The sequence below is a fragment of the Cyanistes caeruleus genome, chromosome 3 (genome assembly GCF_971803275.1).
Source record: "Cyanistes caeruleus chromosome 3, bCyaCae1.hap1.1, whole genome shotgun sequence".
NCBI lineage: Eukaryota > Metazoa > Chordata > Aves > Passeriformes > Paridae > Cyanistes > Cyanistes caeruleus.
In genome coordinates, this window is record NC_141703.1 from 68,267,886 (window position 1) to 68,294,016 (window position 26,131).

The following is a 26,131-nucleotide window of genomic DNA, read 5'->3' on the forward strand; positions in this document are numbered from 1 at the left end:
AAAGCAGTACAGTAGTAAATTGAATTAAAAAGAGTCCTAAAAACTAAATCTTTCCATATTAAGCAAGCAAGGCTAATAAAAATCTAGGGCACAGACAGGATTAGTTTGGCTGCAGGATACATAGTAGATGAGAGAGCAAGTCAGTTCTATATTACAAGAACAGAAGTGGAAAACACCCAAAACATTTCAGAACTTAATGTTTCTGTGTAGTTTTCCTGCACTTACCTTTAACTCTGTTAAGACAAGTAACACAACTTTATTTCTGGTAATACCAGAATAATAGAATCTGGAATTTGAATTAATCATTTACATACTGTCCTTTTGGGATGATTTCCACCAGATCCAAAGGACACACTTCCCAGAAAATTTGCTGTAAATGGAGTGATAAACTGAACTGATTTGAGAGTCTTGCAGGCTTGAGGAGACCCAAATTATGTGGGCATCTTTCTTATTCAGTGATGGGAAGAAGACAGGAATGCAAGGCCTGGCTCCTCCAGTGACTCCTCCTGCCTCCATACCCTGCTGAGTAATGCACAGGGGGCTGCGTGCCAGGACTGCAGACTATCCAGTCCTGACCAACCTGCATTAGGCTCAGAATAAAATTATGTGGCTTCTTATGGATGTCTTTTTCCTAATTAGTCAAAAAGTTATGGGGAAAAAAACCCAAAAACTCCAGGTAAATAGAGCCTGATCTATTAAAATACCAGATTGCTTCACACAGAATTCCCAAACCAGCAGCCTTACAGGAGTAAGATTTCCCCTTTTGGAGAATACCATTGCATCTGCCCATACTGTTTAACTCACTGGAGTCAATTTAAGAAGTGCTCTTGATGGACTGCCAGGCCTGGTGCCCTTGAAGGCACAGGGATATACTGGATGCAGGACTTGCACATGGGAAGCACCCACTCAAATTACTAGCTCTCATTCTTTGAAACAAAAGCCTCTCAAAGCAAGAGAGCTGTGCACAAATCATTACCAGCAGCTATAGATAAGCAGAACTCTGTGGGATTGTTATTATTCTCTTAATGAAAAAAATTAAGAGCAAGTAAAAAACCTATTTTGTTTTGAGAAAAAGTGTTTAATGATTTGATCCCCCCAAAAGTAATATTACAGGTTTCACATTTTACATGATGTTTTATCTTAGATAAGGTTTTTCCTATCCTTAAGGATACTTGGTGGTGGGATCCTCTCCAAAAATGGGGGGAATTACCATGGTGTCAGCTTAAAAATGCTATCTCATACTCCAGCTCCAGCATGGACACCAATCCACCAGGGCAGCAGGGGCGATGTCTGCCTCTCACCACAATGGGACTGTGGTTTCGAGAGCAGAGCAGCCCCTGGGGCTACCTGGGGCAGCCAGATCAGCACAGCTCAAATGCCTTCACTGTCATTTTACTGCTCTGCCAATACTTCCTGCATTGTGTTTTATTTGGGTCAGAGCTTCCTGTCTGCTCTTTGGGACTTCACACTTATGTTTCCTGGGAGATCAAATGTGCAAGGGCTGCCCTCAGTGACAAGGTTTCAAGAAGTCCCTCTTACTCAGAGAGTTCCTCTAGAGAGCAACAGCACGAGTGCTTATCTTCTACTTGTGGAAGAGAAGTGAGGTATAGTTTTGGCTGAAATCAGTCTCATGGTTTCCTGGATGTGCAGTGAGCTCACAAAACCCTGACATCTTCTGTAACTGCAACCTGCTTTGTCAGTGTGACATGATAGGTTTGGACTGCACGTGCTCCAGCAACAGTGTAAACACGACAGCAATGCAAAACAAAAAAGCCCCTGCTTGTTATCATCAGCATCTGGAGATAACCAGCACGCCCCTGTCAGTGTAGCCAGGGAACTGGGAATGCCAGCACTAAGGAAATCAAAGATTACAGTAGAGCAAATCTGGATCTTCTGACTTTGGAATGTAAAGCTATCACATTCAGTGCTGAGATTCTTTTACATCCGCTGTCAGAACATCACAGCAATTCAAAAATTCACAAGCACAAAAGGAAAAACATCCCCAAAACAAATGGATAAGAAACCAAGTCAAGAGGATGTCCCACTGGGTTAACCAATCTTCATTAATATTTATCTCAACAAAGTATTTGAAAGAGAAGACAGGGTAGGCAGCTGCCTAGCACCGAGTTTTGTGTCCACTAAGGCTCAGCGTATCAAAGGAGCTTTGTAGGGATTCTCTTCTAGGTCACCACTTGGAGCTGAGCCATTGAGGGTGAGCATCCAAAGGCCAAATCTAACTTAGCTTTAATAAGGTTCATCATCTGTACACACCTGTTTTCAGTAGGTGAAAAGACCAGAGATCCTGTAAAGGGATTGTGCAAATATCCACCATTTCCAGTGCAGCAGTTAAATGGCAAGGAAGAAAAAAAATTCTTTGATGTGATCTGGAATTCTTTTTTTTTATGCCCAAAAATGTGAAACCAAAAGTGTGTTTAGCACAAATTAAAATGCTGCATTTACTTTTCATGTACTTTTAATGAATGATGGACTGCATTACTTTTCAGAAAAATGATGACAAAGGTCTTCTGTTGGCTCTATCCCAAGAAATTACTCTGATAGTGAAGTAATTTTCATAAAATAAGATTACATTCATGATGGAGATGAAAAAAACTTCTTCCTCATTCCTAAACTCTACAACATAAGCATTGAGTCTTGTGACTGGAATATGACCCATCTCCTCAGACAGAAAGAAAAGTAGAATAAAAGAGGTAGAATGATGTGTTTGCCCTACTGCTCTGTTGAATAAAAGACACAGTAACAACTCTTTCCTATCATCAGCTCTATGGCATACAGACCTCCTAATATTTCTCCTGTGAAAGGCTTGATACTGGACAGCATTTCAGCAAGTGAAACAGACACTGAAAATGGCACATGTGACTTCTCCATTCAACTCAAAACATCCTGAGGATGGACTGAGGCATGACCTACACTGGTGCAAGAGTTCCAGAAAACAAGGTAGGTAGGCAGAGGAGTAGGAAGAGAACAGGAATTTGTACAATTAAATAACAGTGGCCAAACCTAGCAGTGTAGCTCAGAAAAATATCAGCTGAATTTAGATATAACCACATGCAAGGACCTAGGAAAATAACTTGGTAGGAGACGTCATAATACGGACCTGAGGATGGGAAAGATGCTGGCTTTGTCCAAACAGATTAAGAGAGGAGGTAGTGATGAATTGTGGGCAGAGGCTGAATGGGGCACTGGGAAACCTGACCTCATTGAAGATGTCCCTGCTCATTGCAGTGGTGTCGGACTAGATGGTCTTTGAAGATCCCTTCCAACCCAAACTATTCTGTAATTCTGTGGTTCTATGAAAGGCTCTGCTTTAGTTGCATGGAGCTTCAGATGACAGGTAGATATCCTCAAGGACACATCATCAGAGACAAAACAAGATTTTACCTTGGACCAGGAATAACTGAGGGATGGGGAGGCAGATTTGGGGTTTGTCTTAGAGTCTCTCTCCTCTGAGAGCTACAACCTAACTGAAAGGTACAAATGAATTAGAAATAGTAATTAAGTAAACCTCCAGGTACTTTTTAACAATAGGTAAGTAATAGTAAGTACAAATGGGTCAGATAAGGCAAGGAATGCCAGAAAATTGCTCAGATCCACAAAGAAAATCAGCAGCAGCTAGGAAACAACCCTGGGAGCCTGGAGTTATCTTCCCAAATTGACAAGACTCTCCACCCTGCCAACTTGTTTGTTTATATTCTAAGATCCAAATGTATGTACAGTGTCTCCACTGTACAAACACTTCTCAGTTCTCTACAGTATCTCCTAAAATATCAGCAGATGCTGAGATGCTCTGTGGCACTTGCTATGAAAACTGCTCCTCCAGTTTCTCCAGTCCTCTATGCAGAGCTTTCAAAATGCTAAAAAAAAAAAAAAAAAATCCTTGACCTGCAAATGGTGCTTAGTCACTGTTGTGATGTATTCAGGCTTCCCTGTGGCAAGGTGTTATATTATAATTGAAAAGAGAATCATATACGTTGGGAATTCTCTTGTACCAATAAATATTTCAGATGAAACTTGTAGAAGCAATAACTGAATCCCACTGCAGCTGATATTCAAAATTACCTACAGTGCTCCTTTAAAAAGAGGTGTTTTAACAGTGCTGTTCAATCATGCTGATTGTCAGGTAATCCTTCCTCATAACACCCTTTAGGTTAAAGTTTACAAGCACTTAGATATTCCACAGTGACTACACTTTGCCAAGTTTTATATTAACCCACACATTTTTTCTTAACCTGGTTAGTAGCATATCTTGAGCTATATTTGAACTATTATTAGGTAAATGGGAGACACAATCAGTTCTATAACAGAGCTGTATGTATATATCATAAAGCCAAACTCTAACAGAATACACTGCACAAACATGTGTTTTTGCCAAGATATTTTCTATTAATCAAATTAAATGTATATGTTCATTCTCTCACTCTTCTGTACATAAAACCCAGGCAAATTTCTAGAATAATAATGGGAAAAGCTATGTGTTCAAAGTGTCCCACAACAACTCTTGCACATGCTATTTTTTCTGCTGCTTGTAGATGTGTACTTAGTTACTTACATTTCTTACACGACCAGTTTTGGTGCCTAGGAACGTGTTTAATTTCGATTCACAGAAACATAAGAAAACAGGTAGTTTTGTCTTGTTTCACTTCTCCTAGACTGGAAGATCATTCCTCTGTTGGAGATGTAAAACTTTAGGACGGCTATAGGCTGAATAATATCTCTTCAAACTTTAAAACTCTCTGCAAGTTTCCCTTATAACTTGTACTCCACACGGCTATTAAAAATGTAAGAAAAGCAGAGCAAAGTATCAAACCGACTGTTGCTACAGAAGATGCCAGCAGTCCCTCCTTGTTTCACGAGCATCCAACCCTTCAATTTAGACTGCAGGACAAACTTATGTAAGGCACTGCAGTGCCTGAGAAAGCCACACTTAGACCTGTCCCTGGTGAAGGGGAGATCAGCACACTGCAAACAAGCCGAGCATCGCTCCCCTCTCCGCCACCCGGGAAGCGCATCCGCCACCGACCCCAGCGAGAAGCAGCAGCACAGGCTCTCTCACGGCTACCGTCCTTCCCTTTCCCTAAAGGATAAAAGAAACAGGCAAAAGTACCGTCTCGTCCTCGCACAGACAGGGGGCAAAACACGTGGAGCAGCATTTGCCCATGCTGGCAGGACAGCCACCCGCCGGACCGACACCCGCCGGACTGCCTCCGGCCTGGCCCGGAGCCGGAGGACGAGCCCCGGGCGGTGACACTGTCAGAAAGGGATGTCACGTCCCCCCGCGCCGAGACCGGCCAGGGACACTTGTCAACCTGATGCCTCCCGGGGAGCCGGGGATGCCGGGGATGCCGGGGGATGCGGGGGGATGCCGGGGGATGCGGGGAAGGGACGGTGCCGAGGAGCCCGGCGGGTTCGCCCCCCGGCAAGCGCTGCCCGCTCCCCGCCCCGCCGCCGCACCGCTGCTCGCCCGCTGGATCCGGCCTCTCCCGAAGAAGGTTGCTCCGGCTGGCGAAGGCTTGCCCACGGCAGGGCACGTCCAGCAGCGCCATCGCAGGGAAGTGCCGGGGCGGGCGGCTGTCGGGACGGGGCTGGAAACTTCGCAGCGACAGCCCCAAAGGCGCTGAAATCCGAGACTGGGCTCTCAGCCGGGGTGCCGCTGGCTTCTCTTCTCCGTGCCGCATCCACTGCCACCGATCCCCGTGGTCCCCGTCCTGCGCTCCCGCTCGGGTGGTGCCTTTGAGCTGTGTCCCGGCTGCCTTTGAGCTGTGTCCCGGCTGCCTTTGAGCTGTGTCCCGGCTGCCTTTGAGCTGTGTCCCGGCTGCCGCCGCGCTTGTCCCGCAGCGCTCCCAAATCCCCTCCCGGCTCTGCCGCACTGGGGCCCTCCCGGCCGCCCTGCGGGCTCTGCGGCTCGGCACGGCTCGGCACGGCTCTGCACGGCTCGGCACAGCTCGGCACGGCTCTGCGGCTCGGCACGGCTCTGCACGGCTCGGCACAGCTCGGCACGGCTCTGCGGCTCGGCACGGCTCGGCACAGCTCGGCACGGCTCGGCACGGCTCGGCACGGCTCTGCGGCTCGGCACGGCTCGGCACGGCTCTGCACAGCTCGGCACAGCTCGGCACGGCTCTGCACAGCTCGGCACGGCTCGGCACGGCTCTGCACGGCTCGGCACGGCTCGGCACGGCTCGGCACAGCTCGGCACGGCTCGGCACGGCTCGGCACAGCTCGGCACGGCTCGGCACGGCTCGGCACGGCTCGGCACGGCTCTGCACGGCTCGGCACAGCTCGGCACGGCTCGGCACGGCTCTGCCGGCGCGTCCCCGGGGCGAGCGCAGCGCTGCGCGGCTCCGCGGGGCCCGGCGGCGGGCGCTGGCTGCCAGCGGCTCCTCCAGGCTGCGACACCGGCCGCCCGCTCGCCCGCGGGCCGTGAGGGGTGTCCCCCCCACTCCCGGGTGTCCCCCAGCCTCCCCAGACGCTCTAATCTCCCTGAAAGGAGTTTTCCTGAAATCGTTTGCTTAAATCGTGAGGATGACCAACATCCACTGGACCTCGGCGACTTCTTGTCATGGCAAAACCAGATGTGTGCAACGTGCCCAGAGACTTCTGTAATTCTCAAGGAGAGGCCTAACTTTTTGGCCATGTATATATATATATGCATTTACATGATACAACAACAACCTAAACCTGCATATACACACAGGTGTGCTGCATACGTGCGGTCTGTATCAGTTTGCCTACAGGGAACGCATTTTCTTGGCCAGACCCAAGACATGGAGCTGCAGCAGCCTCATTTCTCCTGGGCTGTTGCTTTTGACGTGACACATTTTTCTCTAATAATTTATGTTAGACAATTAACAGAATTTGATTCACAGAGAAAAGGCAAAAGAGTTCAGTGACTCACAGCCAAGGTGGTATTTGTGCTGTGTCCGCTGTTTAAACCTGAAAACCACTCTCTTCCTGAAAGCTGAATCACTACCAAACATAAGAAAAGTGACATTGCCCTTATTGCTGAACAGCTCTGCCTTCTGGTGGGAAAGATGCTCAGGTCTGTGCTTCTCTGGACAGGTGTTTTTCTTTAAATGTATATTCAACTGCGACTGGTGATGCACAAAGTGATTTAAAAAATGGTAGGAACCAGAAAGAATGTCCAATAAAACTGTTAAATTACATTTAAGTTCTCAGGAAACTGTGTTTTGTGTTAACTTCTTATTCTCTCTCTCGTTCTTCCTTAGCCCTGCCAGGACTTCAACTAAAGTTTTAGAGTATCACAGTCAAGTAATTAAGAACAAGCAAATAGACAAAGCCAACAACATAGGAACCCCACCTAACAAACAAACAAAAAACCAAACCCAAATACCAAACCAAATTTAAAATTGCACTCCAAATACATGTCTTTTAACATTTCTGTTCAAGACTTAACTTTCTTTACAGCATTTGAAAATTAATTTGGTTGGCTACTGAACAGCTACAGAGTAGAGATAAAAAGAGTCTTCCTTCGATGGTGAAATAATTTCATCCTCACTGTAGGAGCTTTTTTTTTCACCACACAACCTGAAGTCTGTAATTGGGATCTTTTCCAATCCAAAACCCAACTGGAAACTTTCTAACTGCCATAGAAAAAAACCTACACAACCACATGTAGACAAATTACCGTGGCCATTTCTCTGAGCTGGATATTAGAACTACAGTATTTAGATCCATGTCTGACTGTCAGGCAGGGAAAATAAAACCCAGCCATTATTCCTTTCGTTATGCTTTTAAAATGAAATACTCATCTTCTTCAACTGCTTTGCTAAGAATGGGGGATTTGCTGTTTGCATGTGATTATAAATCTAAGGTAAAGATTAGCTAGCAAGGTCTATGCATGACTTTAGCACCACTTAAGCACTAAACTGGAAGAAAAAAATATTAAAGTGGAACTTAAATTAAGCAGAAATCATCTGTTGTCCTTCCAGCAAGGGTGAATTGAGGTCCCAGAGGTGGATTTAGGATTGATAAGGGGATGTAACTGGGAGAGCTGCTGGGCTCTTTGGTCAGCTTAGATCCTTTTGGAGAAAGTGAAGCCAAACTCAGTTTGAATTAAACCTCGTCTTTCAGGTCAAGGTGTGTAGCATTGAGGTGAGAAAAGACCAAAGTTAAGAAAGCAAGTGGAAAATAGAATCTATTTTAAAGAGCAGTTCTTCAGTCAAAGGTACAAACGAGGAGGAAGAAGAAAGAATTTAGGAGGGGTCTCTGTGGTGGCAGCATGCTGACAGGTAGGTTACTATGTGGAGGACTTTGAGCACACACCTGAGGGCAGCAGTGCCTTGGGAATTAAGGATATAGAAAAGGAAATGGACATAAATGAGACAGGAGCAAAACTCTGAGCAAAGCAGGCACATCGGAGGAGAGGACAGCCCCTACAGCTACATTCTGTGAGAACTGGCACTTTAAACAGCAGCTTCAAAACAAGGTTTTTAAATCATTGCTTGTTACTTTTGATCTGCTAGAGTTGTCTGCCTGATTTCAGTGGCATGTGGCACTTAGATCAAATACTGAGAGGAATAATATTTTTAAAACACCTTGTTAAGCACAAGACAGCACCAAAGGCAGATAGATCTGCCACCAGTGCAGACTGCTGCCCCTGTACACCGAAAGAATTGATATTTTCAGATAAGGGTAAATGTAACTCCCATGTTACATGTGACATGACCAAGTGACCATGTGGTGCCAACCACAATGGTCATCAGGCCAGGAAAGACTGGGAGTTGCTGAAGGAGTGTTAAGTGGGAAGGAGGCCTTTGGGGGAAGAGGACAAGGAGTTGCAGTAAATGGAACTATTGGGCTGAGTGGGGATAATTAATAGAGCTGTTCAAAGATCAGCCCTGGGGACAAGTCACATCGTTCACTTTTGACCCTGGTCAAATATTAGTGAGTGCTAATGCTAATGTGATGCTGGGATGCCCTGTCCACCAAGGGGTGAGTTAAAACTCCATGCTTCTCAAGCTGGATGCTATTTAGGGCTATAGGAGTGGTCATGATAAGAAATACAGAATACTGAGCAGTCCAAGGTCCCAATCATAGGGACAAATAACAGGAAATTCAAGTAGAGGATAGAAACTCATCAGCTGGAAATAACAGCAAAAACCTGTGTTGCTTATCCAGTCATGGGATGAATAAGAACGATGTCTACTGTACAGATCTGAATAAAGCAAATACAACCTTAGGCTCTAGGAAACACTAAGAGGGAAGTTTAAATGCTTTAAGAAAAGCCACAGAGAGGTCTCACCTGAAACCTCCCCTGTGTTTGGGGGACAGCAGTTCTGAGGCAGGGAATGTACAGCCCACACCACTGGAGGGGTGCTACGTAAATACACATCTGCTTCTTCCAAGAAAACAGCAGTAAAGTTTGAAAATTACAGCCTTTCTATAAATAAAGGGAGAGCACTAAGAGAGGCAGAAATACTTCAAGGTCAAAAAATGCATTTACATAAGGATAAAAGGGCGTGAACTTGGGCATACCTAAGCCACAAGAGAGTCTGAAACAGTCCTCTGGTAGAAACAGAGGAAAATATAATGACTTTCAAGCTGAAAGTTGAACATTTTAGGGAAGAATTTATAGGATTTGGCAGCAGGGAGGGTCTGGATTTGACGACCCAGAATGAACTTTGCTAGCTTTTCCTATCCCTGCAATACTGCTTTTCTTTGCATCGTCACCAATATATTGCTACGGATTTTGCTGATGGTCCACACCCAGAATGGGAATGTGCCTCTGCCAAACTGCTTTGCATGGAGCTCTGTCCCAACAGATCTGGCTCACATTTCCCTTCAAGGCAGAATGAAGAAGTCTGTGGATAAGACAGAGATCAACATGGGCTGGGAAAACCTGCACTGTTAGTAAAAAAAAACATTCTTCATAAAAGTTGTGTATTTGTTTCATTATTGGAAAGAGAAAATACAGATAAATTCCACAAAGAAAGTTCCTTATGTATAGGATTAGCAGCAAATATAAGAAGAAAGAAATCTGATAAAATTAGATTTTAAACCATTAAAGTAATTGCACAAAACAAGCGACTTAATAGGGTATCTTTTACAGTATTTATTGACTTCAGTGGAAACACAATGTAGTTAGCACCTGACAGAGTAAGGCTCCTAGGTAATTAAAGGCCAAGGAGGATACCTACATGTTCCTAAATGTCCCAGGGGAGTGGCCCAGTCTGTAAACAACCTATTCTCATGGTAAAGGGGCACCATGGGCAGCAATTTTTCCCTACAGTGACAGAATCAATGCTTTCTTCCACGATGCACATAATACAATTCCTATTTACTGTCCAAACAATTCCAATATTTTACATCTATCTGAACTAAATTGGGAGAGGTAGGGTTACATCTGCCATATTTTATAATTTACCATGATCCCCAAATGGGGCACATTATTTTCTTTAGCTCCATAATGGTCTCTGTGTATCAGTGTATCACTCTGCTCTGTAGAGAATAAAGAATAGATCATCAGGGTTCTATACATATATTCTGACATATATAAGAAGATTTGGATTCCTAATCATTAGTATCTGATGTTTCCCTGTATTTTGGAGGCTGGCTAACTTTCCTGGGAGAAATATAGTGCTTTCCCTGGATTTTCACAGTGCAAGGATACTGAAGATGGAGATCCATGGCGAAGGAGAAACAGAACCAAAGTCCTGGGGAAGCTCTGGCAGATAAAGGTATAATGCAGTGCTATGTGTGTCACAGAGCAGGAGAATCCTCAAGGGACCTGCATATTCATCCTTTATGAAACACTGGAAAGGCTTGCTGACGGGCATAGCATGCGAAGTATGTCAAACAAACATTCAATTAAATTCGAATAGATAACATTCTGAGGGCATGAGCAGCAAAAAACAATGCAGGAAACATGAGGGGATGCAAATTTGTTTGCGAGAGGACTGCCAGCTGTAGGAATAAGTTGTTAGGGCAGTATCCAGTGCTTATGGAAATAAACAAAAGAAGCAAGGAGAAAGCTGAAGGAGACAGTGGTTAGGGGTGGGGCAGACTGAAGACAGCACCACGGGGGTACAGAGAGAGATAATCGGGAGAGAAGGCTGAGGTGGGGCAAACCAAAAGTTCAAAAACTGTTTCACCTGGTAAAGAAACAAAAGTACAAATTAAAAAAAAAAAAAAAGAGATGAAACTAGGGAGAAAGGAAAGATTGTTCTGCAGGTGGCATTTCAGAGGACAAAGGGATATGTAGTGGTGAAGGGAGACAAGGAACAGGAGAGTGCAGGAATGAGATGTGACAGCCAGATGCAGAGGACCTGGTGCACAGCCCAGACACTGCAAGGTCTGTAGTGTCTCAGCTCTGGGGAGTGATGGATAAGCCAGGCTATCGGCAGCTGCCGCCTCCTGGCATTCTCTGCAGTCAACAGCGGCTGGTGAGCGTGACAGCGACATTGAGCACCTCCAGAGGATGGCAGGAGGAGAAGTCTGGCTGGCAGCATTCACTGGGGGTAGGATTTTGTCTTAGGCAGTGCAGAGGCAGAATAGGGCAATGCTATTCCAGCAATGCATTTTGAACAGGGGGCTCAGAAAATGATTGAGTGGCATGCCAAAGATGGGAGAGCAAGGCAAGGAGAAGGGACATCCACCACATTTTATGTGATTATCACAACCTATTTCCCTGCATGTACTCTCTTCAAACACTGTTACAGTTTGTGTGACACAACATGCAGGTGGACTTTGTCAGAATTTTGACACCTACAAGAGGGCAGCTGACTATACTGACAGAGTTGCAGACAAGTGGGTAAACTCAATCTATTTTTCAATAACACAAACATTGGCCTCAAAGACTGAAACTGATTTATTGTCAGTATTCTTAATTCTTCAATTCTGCAAGCAGTATAATTTGACAACAGTCTCAACCAGTCCTAAATTCTCTTTCCAATTTCACTTACTGAAATTGTCAGTCACATTGTATTTCTGTGAGTGCTCGAAACCAATGAAGATGAGTGCTGCTCAGAGGAATTGTTTTAATCTTCCCCTCTCCCGGTCACCTGTTTTGTCCCAGCTTCATTTCTTGTAGTCCCATAAGTGTTTGGGCACAGAATCAGATGGAGGTTAAAACTAAGGCAGGGATAAAGTGGTGAATTTGGGGAGAGTCAGCTTCACTGGCACAGGACCATCTTCCCCAGGACAAGGAATGGAATCTACACTCTGCTGTTAGACAGGAGGAGAATCCTCACAAGCCCCTGAACCGTAATCTTGTCAGACTGAAAGCTACAGTGGCCCAAGGAAATAAGAAAAGCAAATACATTCACTATTACACCTCACTTTCCTTGTTGGAGGTGCATCACAAGTTTTGACACAGCTCTGTCATCAGCAGCACAGTTCTCCACATTGCTCTCCATACGCTCTTCAGACATACACATGTGGTTGATTATTTTCCAGGTTAGGGTTCTTACTTTTGTCCTTGCCTAACTTAAAAAAAACCAAAACAACAACAACAACAACAAAATCAGAAAATGTAATAGAGTGATTTGGGGATTTCTGAAGCCATGAGTAGTCAGCAATGAGTTTCAGTGAGATGACTCAGCTAGAGCTGAAAGTCATGCCAGATGGCCCCAGAATGGCAATTTCCCTTGGATTTACAGTGAGGCTTCACATTTTGTGCATGACTCAGTACCATGAGGTTTTAATGATCCTCAGGCAACTTATATGGAAGCAAGCGTTTTTTAATCTGGTTTTTCAACTGTACAATTATGCTATTGCATATTTGGATGAATAGAATGTTTACTCTAGAATTCAGCAAATTAACACAGACTACTTGCCCTCTGTTTCTCAAGTGAGAGAGCCCAGCCAGGTGACTCCTTTTTAAATTCATTTATCATATAAAAAGAATGTGAGGATCTAAACAGAATTCCTTCAGAGTTTTGTTATTTCTGCTAGTGTAGCCTTACATTTATTTTAGTGTCAGTAGTTTGCAAGGCCATGGATTAAAATTCATGAGAGAACAATGCTTGGTTACTATGTTTTCTAGTTCTTGATGGCTGGAACAGTACAAAGTAAGCATTCCAAATGAACTAGCTCTCACTGTCAGAGAATTCATGTTCCTTCATATAAAATATCATTCATGCACCAAGATCACAAGAAAAAATACAGATTTTCACTGAACTCCTCACCTGCCCTCTACCCAGGAATACATCCCCTGCAAGGCTATATCTGAATTCCAAACCTCTGAGTAGCTGCAAGCAGATGGGCATTTTCTTAAATCAGCTTTGCAGAGAAATGTTCCCTTCACCCAGCAAACAGGTAATCTCCTCTCCTCCACTCCCGAGTTACTCTGGCCCAAAGCCAATTCAAGCTGCTGTACTTTGAGGCCAAGCAGAGCAGGCACAAGTGCTGACATTCTATGACAGCAATGACAGTGGCAAAAAATTCCACCAGCTTTACATGGACCAAGGTTCTCCTATTGGAAAGATTCTCAGTGCTCTGCTGAGAGGAACAGTACTTACTACCATTGAGGAGAATTCAAACAATTAGTTGTGGGCTTGGGAGGTTTTTTTTACCCAAAGAAAACCCAGCTCAGATGATTTTTAGAACTCATTTTAGAAACACATCTTTTACACTAACTCATCTGTAGTTAGAGCTGGTTTTAAGGAAGAACCATAATAAACATTATAATAACCACACCACCACCTTCTGAAGCTATGATGTGTGAGAAGTGATTGTAGGAAGCTGCATGTGAATTAGATCTCAGGGACAAGAGCAAAGCCAGAGAATTTCAGGAGAATTGCAGCTGAAACCTTTTAGAGTCCATTTCTGGAACCAGATAGCTCAGACCTGAAAGGGGGTTCAAGCGAGAGACAGGTTGGTGTTGGGTATTTGATTCAAAAGTGCAGATACATACTCTTGGATGGCTGTAAGGACACAGAAGGAGTTATCAAGGAGATACACTTTCCACTTGAAAGAAAAGCAAAAATGTCCTTGCAACACAATTACAATTTATATATATCTTTGAGTCATGGTCTGTCTAATCTAGATCCTGCATCGAGCCATAATTATTGTCAGAAAATTCAGAAGAAGGTGCAAGTTACCCTGCATTAGAGAGTGTGGTGAAAAGCTGTTCTGCATGGAAAACTCATCTTAACCTTGTCTGAAAAATACTTTCAACCTCAAAATAGACATCTCTCCTCGAACATATATTGTACCAGCAAATATTAAATGCCCAGATATTCTTGCTACCTATTGATTCAGTAGACTTTAAGGTCAAAGGACAAAGGGATGGTTCAACCAAATAGTATGATTTTTCTTATCACAGGACACGATATTTCACACAGTTGCTGTTCTATAACTACATTTGATGAAAACATCCCCTCTAAAAAGGCAACCATTGTCAAACTGCTGACATGAAGGTGTGGATCTGCTTTCTCTTCTCACAGTGGTTTCTTCTAATAACTGATCATCTCTAGCCATAAAAGTCTGTGCTTCCTTCATGTGTTGAAGCTGAAAAACTTCTGCAAAAGTTAAGCAGTAGTTTCTGCTAAACTTTCTCCTGATTTCTGGTACACAGCAGTACCTCCTTAGGAGAATTTTTCTGCTCTGCACTCAAGCCACTTTGCCTTTTTTCACAAAGAAGTCAACAGTTCTCTGCTGTCTCTCACAAAAAGGGATTTTTCCAGATCTCAGAGTTGTTTATTATTCCTCTTTTTCCTCCTCATTTTTCATTGTCTTGTGAAGATGTGTGAGCACCAGTGCTAAATGTCATATATTCAGTATCAGTCTCCCCAGTGCTGAATGTGCAGGTGTTGTCACTGCCTCACTTCTACTGGCTGCATCTCTGCTTACTCACCCAAAGATCTTGACAGCCTTTCATGACACATGCTCACAGTGGAAGCTCACATTGATTTGTGCTGACACCAGAAGCTCTAATTGCTCCTGGGGTTACTCCCTTCCAGCTGATGGAAACAGACCACAGTTCCAGGCAGAGCTGTTTTCAGCCTGGCTTTGCTGCATCTATCACTCAAAACCAGTGCAGTGGGAATGTGAGCGTGTTGGTTTTATATGCTCCAAAGTGCAGGCAGCTTGCAGTCCACTCATCAAATATGTGGCTCTCCAGCTGCTTAAATCTGTAACCAGTGTCCACATGGACTGCAAATGGGATAAGAAATTGTACTTGAAAAACTGAAGATCACATCAGAACTTATAAAGGAAGCGCTGCATTTCTGTCAGCATGTCTATACGAGAGGTTTTTGCAGATGTGGCACACAGTCTTGAACCACAGGAGGTGAAATAATTGTCATGGTCTTTCTGTATTTTCAAGCCTTGCTTTGCACTGGAACAACCTCATGTCTGCCAGGAATTTTGATCAACAGGGAAAGTTCCATTAGACTGCTGCAAAGTCCCTCTTGTGCGTCAGCTCTGAATGCATCTGCTGATGGATCTACATAAGAGGACTTGTGATATTTACACTGTCACCCCCTGGGACTGCGACAGTAATTTTGGAGAGACAGGGAGTTGTATCAGCAGAGCATTCTAGCTTAGGAGTATGCATTGGTGAGGGAACACAGTAAATAATCTGAAGTCTTTCTACAAATGACATTTAAAAATGCCTTTTGGGGCAGGGGAAAGAAGACAGAACATTTTTTTAAAGTGCATCTAACACTCAGTAACTTCTAGTACTGCATTTTAACTGAAGATTGGTGAAATTAAGTTTAACATGAAACAGAAGATATTCCAAGGCTATGGGAAAGAAGTTCAAGCATTATAGTCATATGAATGGCACCTACATAAATATATGGTATATACCAAACTGTTCCCTGTATATTTCTGAAATAATCTTTTTCATGTATTTAGCCATTGCTTTGAGCATGTGATGCTCCTTTGTAATGTGTTTGTTTTCAAGAATACCAGTAAGCAAGAGGTGAAAGCATAAAAAAATCAGGCCAAATATCTGGAAACCTGTAACACATCAAAAGGTGATCTCTGTTTTTTACAGTCGGAGCAGAAAGAAATCCCAAAAACCGTTTTTCTTTTGCAACATGGATCCCACTGGAAATGCAGAGATATCTGGACAACACCCAGTCCCTCCCAAAAATTTTCCTTCTACTTTCCAGGGCAGAATAACTCTGCAGACACTTTCACCTATCAAGCATGTCTTTCCCTACCCTGCAAGCTATCTGTGGGCTGTCACTGCCTCTCTGGAGGGCTGGGGAGCTTTGCCTGTCAGAGACTTGCCTTGGTGCTTACCTCCTGCCTGGCTGCTAAGTGTGGGGCAGCTTAAAGCAGGCAGCTCAGCATGACACAAGTTTTTCCAGGAAGCTTCAAAAACCATTTCCAGAAATGCAGCCAACTTCCAGCTGCTGAAGGGATCACAACAGTCTTGTGGTCAGACCAATCCCCCAGGCTAAGGTTCAGCCTGAGCAAGGTGCCTCTGCTGGGCACAAGAAGAATGTCCCATGTGCCAGGTGAGGCAATATTGCAAATGAAGGGGGAAAACAGCTTTCTCTGCTCTTGGGGAAGCCAAGACCCTGCACAGAACTGCAGGGTCCTCCTGCAGCATGCAGCCAAGTGCCTGGGGTACCAAATCTCAGGTGTGTAAAGGCATCCCCAGCCTCAAATAAGGTCCAAGTTCAGGCACCTCTTGGGTAAATGGTGATGGACCCCAGTACTCCCCAGCCAGCACACCAAAGGTGCTTCTTGTACAATCCATGTGCACATACTCAGTACATCCCCTGAGGAGAAGCATCCCTCTGGGTCTGTTCATTGACTCTAGTGCACTAATCAATTAAAAAAACCCAACAAAATAAAACAAGGAAGAAATACAGCTAATTTCCCCCCACAGATGAAACCAGAACGTGGTAATAAGAACAACTGTGGAGCCTGTTTGCCTCAGAATCAGCCATCAGCCCAGCAGTGCTGCTGAGGACATGTCCTGCTGCTCATTTCTGCAGCTGCCTGGAGCCATGTGCTGCGCCACAGGAAACACCAACAAGGGCAGATGGGACGAACCTGTGTGGGATGTAAAATATTCATCACACCCATTTGGTGTAAACAAACATGAACAGTGGGAGTATCCCTGTCTGCAGAAGGGAAACTACTCACTGGGCTCTCTTCTACAGCTCACAGAGCTGCATACACATAAGCATTGCTGTCTCTGCACCTCCTGCTGTATGTGGGCTTGCTCTGACTTCCTGGCTGCCCTCACTACTGCACTTGGGTGATGCACTGGCAGGACATCTCACTGCCCAATCCTCATGCCTATCACTGTGACCCTGCTGGTGATCCCAGGCCCTCTGGTGCTCTAGCCCTATCCCTCTACAGTCACTGGAAACACACACCCTCTTCCCAGAGGATACCTGAAAGCAAAACACGCAGCATGGTGTGCTTGTGTGCATGCAGGGGTGTGTATCCATGCACACACACACACACACAACATGTGCCTATCTTCCCAAACAAGTCCTCTAAGATACTAAATATAGGGTAATCTCCAGACTCAGTCACTTTGACACACCAGTTTTATTCAGGCTTTTGCCTATTTAGATGCTAAATGCTCCAGAACTGGGACATCATCTTTGTCTCATCCTTGAGGTGTCTAGCACTCGTTGAGATAATTGTAGAATAACAAAATCTTTAATGTCTTAATTTCTATTAACAATGCTGCATAAAGCTCAAATATTAACAAAGAGGAATACGTTAAGTCAGCCAAGTGCTTTCTGTTTTCGACAAACCCAGTTCAATTCCATCATCTTCTTGTTCTTTGTTCTATGTAATCTGGTTAAACACAGGCTAATGTTAACTTAAACAGATTGTATTGCACTGGTAAATAAGAAGATAAAAATTGATTTTCTAAGTGAGGCTATGCTTTATGTTTTGTGATGGCCAAAACCCTAATATTCCTGCAATTAAAAAGCTGGCACAAAGTTGGTTTGATGGACATTTAGCATTGCCAGACCTTTATTGTGGATAATAAATTGTTCCTCTTTTTAGACTGTAGCAGTACTAAGATCACTTGAAAAATCTGAAGATCAATTGCACTGATCATTGTTGCCAATATTATTATAATGCCTATATGGGTCATTATTGGACATGCCTATATTAATGGAGCTGTGCCACTTTGACCTGAGGGGGATGTAAAACCACCAAACAAAAGTATTGCTGCCAGAGGTGTGAAAATCCAGTCAGGGAAAAGGCCATGGTTGTGTATCTGAGGGAAGGAGAGCTCCTGGGATGCTGCAATGGGCATCTCCAGGTGAGGCTTCAGCCACAGAATGAGTGATTAGGTGATGCCTGAGGTTGGCCTCATGGGAAAGAAGGACATGGATCTGCCAGAGGGACAGGTAAAAGTAACCAGCAGCATGAAAATATGTGTCAAGTTACTCAGTGGTCACTGCTTCTTCTGGGAAGGGAACTCAGTATTTGACCTCTCCCTAGGCTGATTCCAAGCTTCCTTAGACTTCTGTTAAAAAAATTCATTTTGAAATGGCTCTGAAGATTATCTGTGCACTGAGGCATGGCCTCGCCCTTAAACTTTAAAACCAACTTTAAAGAGTTGGACTTGTCATAAATATTTTATGCACAAAAACATATGTGTAAAACAAGAGATATGCTGAGAAGTTTGCTTTTGCAGGGAGGCTCTGCTTTTTGACTCCCAAAGAGAAGATGGGATCCCTCTGACCTGGGCTAGCCAGGTCTTGTCCACCCCACTGCTAGTGAGAGTTATGATTTCCTTATTCACTTCCTGAAAGGTATCTATAAATTTTAATTTGCTAAATATTTCTGTTCTTGCATGGAAACAGAAAAATTCTCCTGTTTCTGGTGTGATTAATACTTTCATACATGAACCTTGCACCTATTGATCTACACCGAATTGTAAAGCCTTTGTTCTGTTACATTCTTATTAGAAATCTTGGTAGAATGTCTCTGGGGAATAATCAATTAATCAATCAAAAGAAAAGATCTCCAAAAAACAAAACACCAGAAAACAAACAATGATTGATCTGAGGATATTGCCTCTTTGCCTTAAGAGAGGAATTTAAAATGCATGGAATTTAAAAGAGGTACAGATTTCCATTGCCTCCTTTTCTGATCTTAAAGAACAGCATGAAAACACTGTGATTGGGGTTTTCCCTGTCCTCTGCATGATGAGAGGCCACAACAGCACTGGACCTTATTACTCATCACTGCTTTTCACACCACTTCCAATGTGTTGCCAAATCCCTCAAGCCCAGATGTATACCCAGCTTGGAGGCTGCCAACATCACAAAAACCACTTCTGACTCTTAAATGTTTTTTCCTCTGAATGCAGTATAAAATCAAGGCCTTCAAAGTTGCTTACACAGAGATTGATAATACAAACAAAAGAAGAAAATAAATCCACTTTTACCTGATGCTTGGCACACATCCTAAATATATTTTTCTTCAAGGACAACATGTAAATAAAGAGGTCTTTAATTTTAATGGCCATTTAAAATCTCTATGAGAGGACCATTAGAATATCTGGAGTTATTTCTTTTTTATCTCAATATTTAAAATATCTATATGTAACTAACAAAATTCTTCTCCAGCCAAGGATACAAATATAGTCTGATTTGGCTCTTTTTTTTTTTTTTTCTTCTTTTTTTTGTTTGTTTGTTTGTTTGGTCTTTTTTTTTTTTTTTTTTTTTTTTTCAAAATAAGACCATGTAACTAAACCAGTGCTCCCCAGGGAAGCATATTTTTCCACCTTTCAAAGCTAAAATTTGTAATTTTGTCACAGCAGTGTCTCTAAGAGGACCACTGAGGACACAGGGAGAAGCCAAGAGGTTCCCTACAGCTTTTTCCTTCTGTTTTGCAAGGCTTGAAGCAGAGCTAGCTGTACTGTCTGGAAGCAGTGTAAGATCCAGGTACCCAAAGGATGAGGAAGAGAGAGACACTCAGCTGCTTTAAGGTTTCTTTTCTTATAGCATCTTACCTTCTCACTGCCTGACTTAGCATACACAGCAAATAAGCAGGGGGCCTGCAGAAGGTGATTTCCTTAATTTCACAAATCCAAATCTATTCCTTGGGTTGACTGACCATGTCTGAATGGCCTGCAGGTCCCATAACATCTGCACTATAGAGACTTCATTGTAATGCTTGTGAGTAAAGGAGTATACCTCTGGATCCTTACTGCTCTGTTTTACTGTAACTAATAGCTCCACGTACCAAATCTTGTGCATTTCCCCTTGAAAAGCAGTTTAGAAAGCTCTAAATGATGACAGAGCTTCTTTCTATGTTTTTCCTCCCAAGTAAACAAAGTGTTTTGTTTTCCTTGCAATAAAATGCTTTTGATTCATAACCCTAAACTGTCAGTGTTTGATGAGTCCAAAGGATATTTTTTTTCAGGATACAGAATGAAAATATTGAGCTGCTCTGACTGCTCTGGTCTTCATCAGGAGCAATGTAAAGAATGGACTTGCTCAATACAGGACATGTAGCCTAACTGTGATAGTGAGGAGGGAGGAATGGCACTTTTCTAAGGACTATTCTTGGGCCTAATTCAAACATGTTTTGTAAATGCTGGGAAAGCATTGCCCTGAAAGCCAGAAACTCAATTTTTCTGGTGAGTGCTGGCTTCTTACCACTCTGCCAGCACCAGGCACGAACAATAGATATACTTCTCTTGAGCTCATTCTCTGAGACGACTGTGAAAATAAGCCATTTTCAGCTTAGCCTGAGATAATCCTTTGAAATGTTAGCCCAAATTAATGTTTTGGAGGCAATGGTGGGGTTTTGGGCAATGGTGACTTATAGCATGACCAATTTTGCCCCTAGTACAGGTGGTCATTAACATCTGGCCAAGGATGTTACATGATGCTGGGTGGCATATTGTCCATTCACAGGAACATTCCTCTAGAAGAGACACCCCAGCACACATCAATTTGTTATTTGAATGAGGGAAAAGGTTTTCCTTGCTCATCCTAGATTTTGCAGGATATGCCTGGGTGTGTTTATTTTTCTGGAATACAGTATTGTATGCCCATGATTAGATGTGCAGACACACACACTCTGGTCACTGGTGACATGCCCTTCTCAGTCCTGGCAGACACAGAGTTCTGGGATGTCATCAAGTACTGCAGTGCTGTCCCAGCTCTTGTTCAGGACATCTCTGAGTTTCCTCCATTCCCAGCTGATCCAGCTGCGCTCATGCTGGGACCTGTCCTGAGAAGTTATTCCCCCATGATGAGAAACATATCAAGAGGCCATGCTGCAGGTCTGGAAACTCCTCCAGGCCCAAGCAGAGTATGGGACAGGCTACTCCAGAATAACCCTTTCCCTGACCTGCTCCCACCCTTGAGGCCTGCAGCCCAGAAAGGATCCCTTCTCCTCACATGCACTGTAGCTCTAGAGTCCTCCTCTGAAATTTCAGAGGCAGAACTAGGACTCCACTTTCTGCCTGCTGGGGCAGGCTGGATTGCAGAGCCTTGGTGCAGTTTGGCCACAGCAGCCCTCAACACAACCCTTCTACAAGTGTACTAGAGACACCAAACTGGATTTATATATTTTCCTCCCTTTTTATCTCCGGAAAGATTTTGTCTCCCGGATTTGTCACTTTGGGTTACTCTCCTTTAGATGGCACTGTTAGCACTTCCAAGAGAGATGACTGCTGGCCACTTGGCTGAGCAGGGCTGAAACTGGGCCAGGACTGCCACTGTCACTGGGTTAACAAGCCAGAGCAGGTCAGGAGTGATGCAAACCAGGGCTCTGGAGACACTTGCTCTAAAAAGTCTTCCTGGTATCACTCCAGCTCCCCTTAGCCAATTGTTCACTTTGGAATACCAGCACAGCACGAGGGCTGTGTCGGCAAGACGAACATCTGACAACATTAAGGACAAACTTAATCTGTTCCTCTTTAGAATTAATTTGAAGCAGTTCCGAAAGTCAACAAGAGTCATGTGCATATATGAGGGTCTTAAGCTAATACATCTGCTAATTAAATAATAATTAAAAGCCATGCTCTGCACAGGTACTGCAATCATTACTTTTAATGCTTATGTCAGAACCACTGCTTTAATATTTTTTATGTCTACTGCCTCCGTTATCTCCTGCTTCAATTGCCTAGGCTTTTCCCAAGGATAGAAAGTTGGTTTAAGTGGCATTTAATGGATCTGTATTAAATACTGATACATATTGTGCACTTCTAGATGCCAATTAAAAGAATCTTGCCAATTACATGCATTTTCAACTGAGGAAGAGATGATTCCAGGATACCATTCAGCAGTGGTTTGAAATAGTCAGAAAACAAATTAAAAAAAAAATTATAAGAAAATGGACATGTAATCTTAAAGCACTCAGAGGAACTTCTGGTGTGGTCCAACACTGTTTCTTATTCTACACAGCTAAACATGTCTGTGGGACCACTTGCATTGGCGCTTTCCCCAGCTCTGGAAAGAGAGCAGAAACAGTGTGAGCAAGACAAGTGAGTCACAGGCATGGGAAGACTCCTACTTGCTGTTTTTAAGACTCAGTCCTGTCCTCACTGCCTAGGAGCACATTTTACAACAGAATTTACATCAAAATCTGAGAAAAAAAATCTATGTTTTGAACATTATTTTGTTGTGATGTAAGGAGAGAGAGATATATTGGCCACAAATGACTATCAGCCCAAAAGAGGGTTCCTTGTACCAAAATAGGATTGGGCCCTCTGCTAAACAAGAGTGGAACTGCTAGCTGGACAAATCAACCCCAAACCTCTCTGGAATAAGGCTGCACCTTTTTATTGAATGAATGTTTTTCCTTTGCCATACTGCAGTTCCACTCAGACCTCAACCACTTTGCCTGCAGGGTTTTCAGATACACCCAACTGTTATTATTTTTATAATGTGAAAAGTTGGTTTATTTTTTCCCATGCTGCCCCAACTCAAAGCCAGCCAACTCAATTTTGCTCAAGCTTTCAGACAATAATGCCACCTCAGAAAATGTCTATATATTGTATTTGCAAATGACACTCAAAAACTTGTAAGCCTGTGTCTATGTCGCAAGACAAATGACTGCCCAGTTACACAACTCCTTGAGTAGTCCCAGATTGTCCCACTCTATGGAGGCTCTCAATTTAAGCATTGAATTTAAGAGTGCAGCAGCTGTAGTGCTCCCTGGGAGTCTCAGACGAGACAGGCGAGTAACTCAAGCAGAAATTCAGGTCTTTGGTGCTTTAAATGGTCTTCATGAAGTACTCACCTGCCTGCAGGCACTAAAAATGGAGCCTAAAGCAAACCATACTCCCAAAGGAGGTACCACATCTGCATGGATCTGAAACAAATCTACATCCAGTCCTGCCCAAACCTGAAGGCGCTTGAATTCTACAGGTGTGTTGTATTTCACCTCCAGCCACTCAGAGGAGCATTACTGCAATCCTCAGCTGGCCTGATAAATACAGAGGAGCTGGGAACAAGCTGTGCAGCTATGCTTGGCCAGGACTCAGAGACCATCAGAGTGGATGCTATTAAATAAAGACACCTGAGTTGTTCAATGCAGGACGCATTTTCAGGACAGATACAACATGTACCAACAGCAGGACAGTCATCTCAAAGCTCAGTTCTCATTTAAAACATATCCAGAGGAAATGAAAGAGATATGCCCAAGTTTCCAGAGTTCCTTCAGCAAATTGTGAATGAGGCATGTGATGAAAAATCTCTCCCCAGTGGACAATGCACAGACAAAGCTGAGCTGACAATGATCTGCCCTTTTTTATTTCCCTCTGATTTAAACAAGGATACTCCACAGCTAGCTAAAAACAAAAACAAACAAACAAAAACAACCCCACAAAAAACCCAAACAAAAACAAAAAAAAAAACCAAACCCACCCAGAAGTATTTATAAATACCCAATAAGGTCTAAAGTACACAAATGTCAAATATAGAGGGAAAAGATCTCCTGGGAGGGTATTTAAAATATTTAAGGCATTTAAAAAATTCCCTGTTTTTTCAGTTCATTTAATCTTCCCTGGCAAGATCAGCTCCTGCTTAAGGAACAGTGTGAACCGTGGTTATTTATTCAAAGGTAACCTTTCCCACTATTATAAAAAGCCCCAAAACTAAATAAAGTATTTCAGGTTTTTTAAGACTGACTGAATTTAGGTTTTGTTTCCTTGCTTTTCCTTCTCTCATTTAACACAGAAAATTTATTCTTGTCTCTTCCAAAAGTAGACAAACAGGCAATCAAGGGTATTATCTGAGCCTTGGGTCCTACTGCTGGTGACTGTCTGCCTGTTTTACAAAGTAGCCAGGACACCAGCTTAACCAGGGATGTTATAAAATACATGGGCATGGTGTGAACCAGGACTGGGCTTCAGAGCCCAGATACATTTCCTAGATCATTAAACAGCTTTTGAAACAAACAATACCTTCAAGTCTTTCATGGTTATTTTGCTTGTCTTAACATTTTTTCATTTTGACTTGAGTGAATAAATTATGTTCTCTAATTACCAGAATCATTTTCTTTATTTTCTCTATACCTGCTGAGTGTCTACATGCTGAGGTAATGTTATCCCAATATCTGCAGGAGTTGGCAACCCTGTAACAGGGACACCCTGCCAAATTCATGGTGAAGAGGAATAGTAGATAATTATTGAGGGAAATCAAATAGTTTCCTTCATCTAACAGCTTTGGTTGCCTGCAAGTATTAATATCTCAGTTACACTTTCATTCTAGCTCTAACAACCAGAGACTGGGGCTTCTAAGTTTCTGCATCTCCTTTACTCCTAAAATCCCCTGCTTGTGACAAATACTTCATTCAAAATTATTTCTTTTCCAAGTTCCTGAACCCTTTTTTCTAATATATGACATCAAACTTATCAGATTGGATGACATTACACTTTACACACAGTTTCTTTGGCCACCCAATCCCCAAGCTTGGTGTCTTAACAGAGGTGCCAGATTTCCTTTGTCATTGCAGTTTTCCTTTCTATAATTCTATGAAATTTAAATTCCCTTCTCATAATAATCATTGTATGGAAATTACATGCTTTGGTCCCAAGAACAAATTTTCAGGGACTATGGAATAAATTTGGGCAAGTGACAGGTATAAAGGCAAAGAATCTTTTTTATGGTACGAAGCACCCATTGCACTTACCTGCCTGAAAAAGTACTGTGTTGTTATAGCAAAGACATCAAAGCCACAGCTGGCCCTTTTAAGCTCATTTTGGATATTGATTAATTGCCGAGACTGCTCCTCACACTTTTCCTTCAGTTTCTGAATGAACTGCTTCTCAGTGTCTCGCCCCTCTCCTGGTTTGGGGGAGAATCCATTCTTTGGGGTGGCTGGCCTTTGCTTGGGATGTCCTACAAAGGAGAGAAGAAAAGACCATTCAGGTCATTTAGTTTACATGTACAGACATGATATTTATGTGTTTCTATGGCATTTGGGACTCATCCCTACAAAAGAACAAAAGGTCTGTAGCGTTCACCCAGAATTTTCAGTCTTTCAAAAAAAACCCCAGAAACAAAACCAAAAAAACCCAACAAACCAAACCAAAACAAAAAACCTCAAAGAAACCCCAAACCAAACCAAAAACCAAACAAAAGCACAGTGAAGTATGTTTCTTTAGGGGCAAAATCTCAAAGCTATTTAACAGTCATCTCACCTCAGGCTCTGAGACTGAAAGTCTTCTACCAGTTGAAGAGAGCTGTCCTAAGAGTGTATCACTGAGAACTGAGGTTGTTGGAGGAAGGAATCACCTCACCTCTGCTAGACATCTACAAGAACAGAGGTCTGCATCTGTGATGCTGGACTCCTTTAAATGGCAGTGAGAGAAATGGGCGCTTCCAGGTCAGGATTCACATTATCAGTGATGTGGAGAGCAGCTAGATGGCATTTCTACTCTACACGTAGTTTATTTGTTCACATGAACCCCCAGCTTGGTGACTCGACAGAGGTGCCAGATTTCCTTTGTCTTTGCAGATTTCATTTAGCCTCTACACAGGACCATGTGGGGCTGGAGTTGTCCCTCCCTGAATGCAAACAGAGCATGGATTGCTTGCTATTGGGATATCGCTATTACTTTTTATGTACAATACTGCAGTCTGCCTTGAGAGTTTGCCTTGCTCTCACCTTTATAATGTGTCTAAAATTGCAGCACTTACCAGATATGTGCTGAAGAGCCACCAAGTGCCACACAATGCACAATAGTTACATC

At 43.1% G+C, this 26,131-nt stretch overlaps 1 protein-coding gene across 3 annotated transcripts in view; it reads right to left on the reverse strand.

Moving 5' to 3' along the window:
* MTUS2 (microtubule associated scaffold protein 2) overlaps window positions 1–26,131 on the reverse strand; it is a 308,364-nt gene that overhangs the window by 31,844 nt on the left and 250,389 nt on the right. For all 3 annotated transcript variants that reach the window (XM_086881668.1, XM_086881667.1, XM_086881666.1), the window contains one exon: window positions 25,069–25,277. In XM_086881668.1, the coding sequence (XP_086737794.1) occupies window positions 25,069–25,277 (209 nt within the window). The remainder of the gene's footprint in view (window positions 1–25,068; window positions 25,278–26,131) is intronic.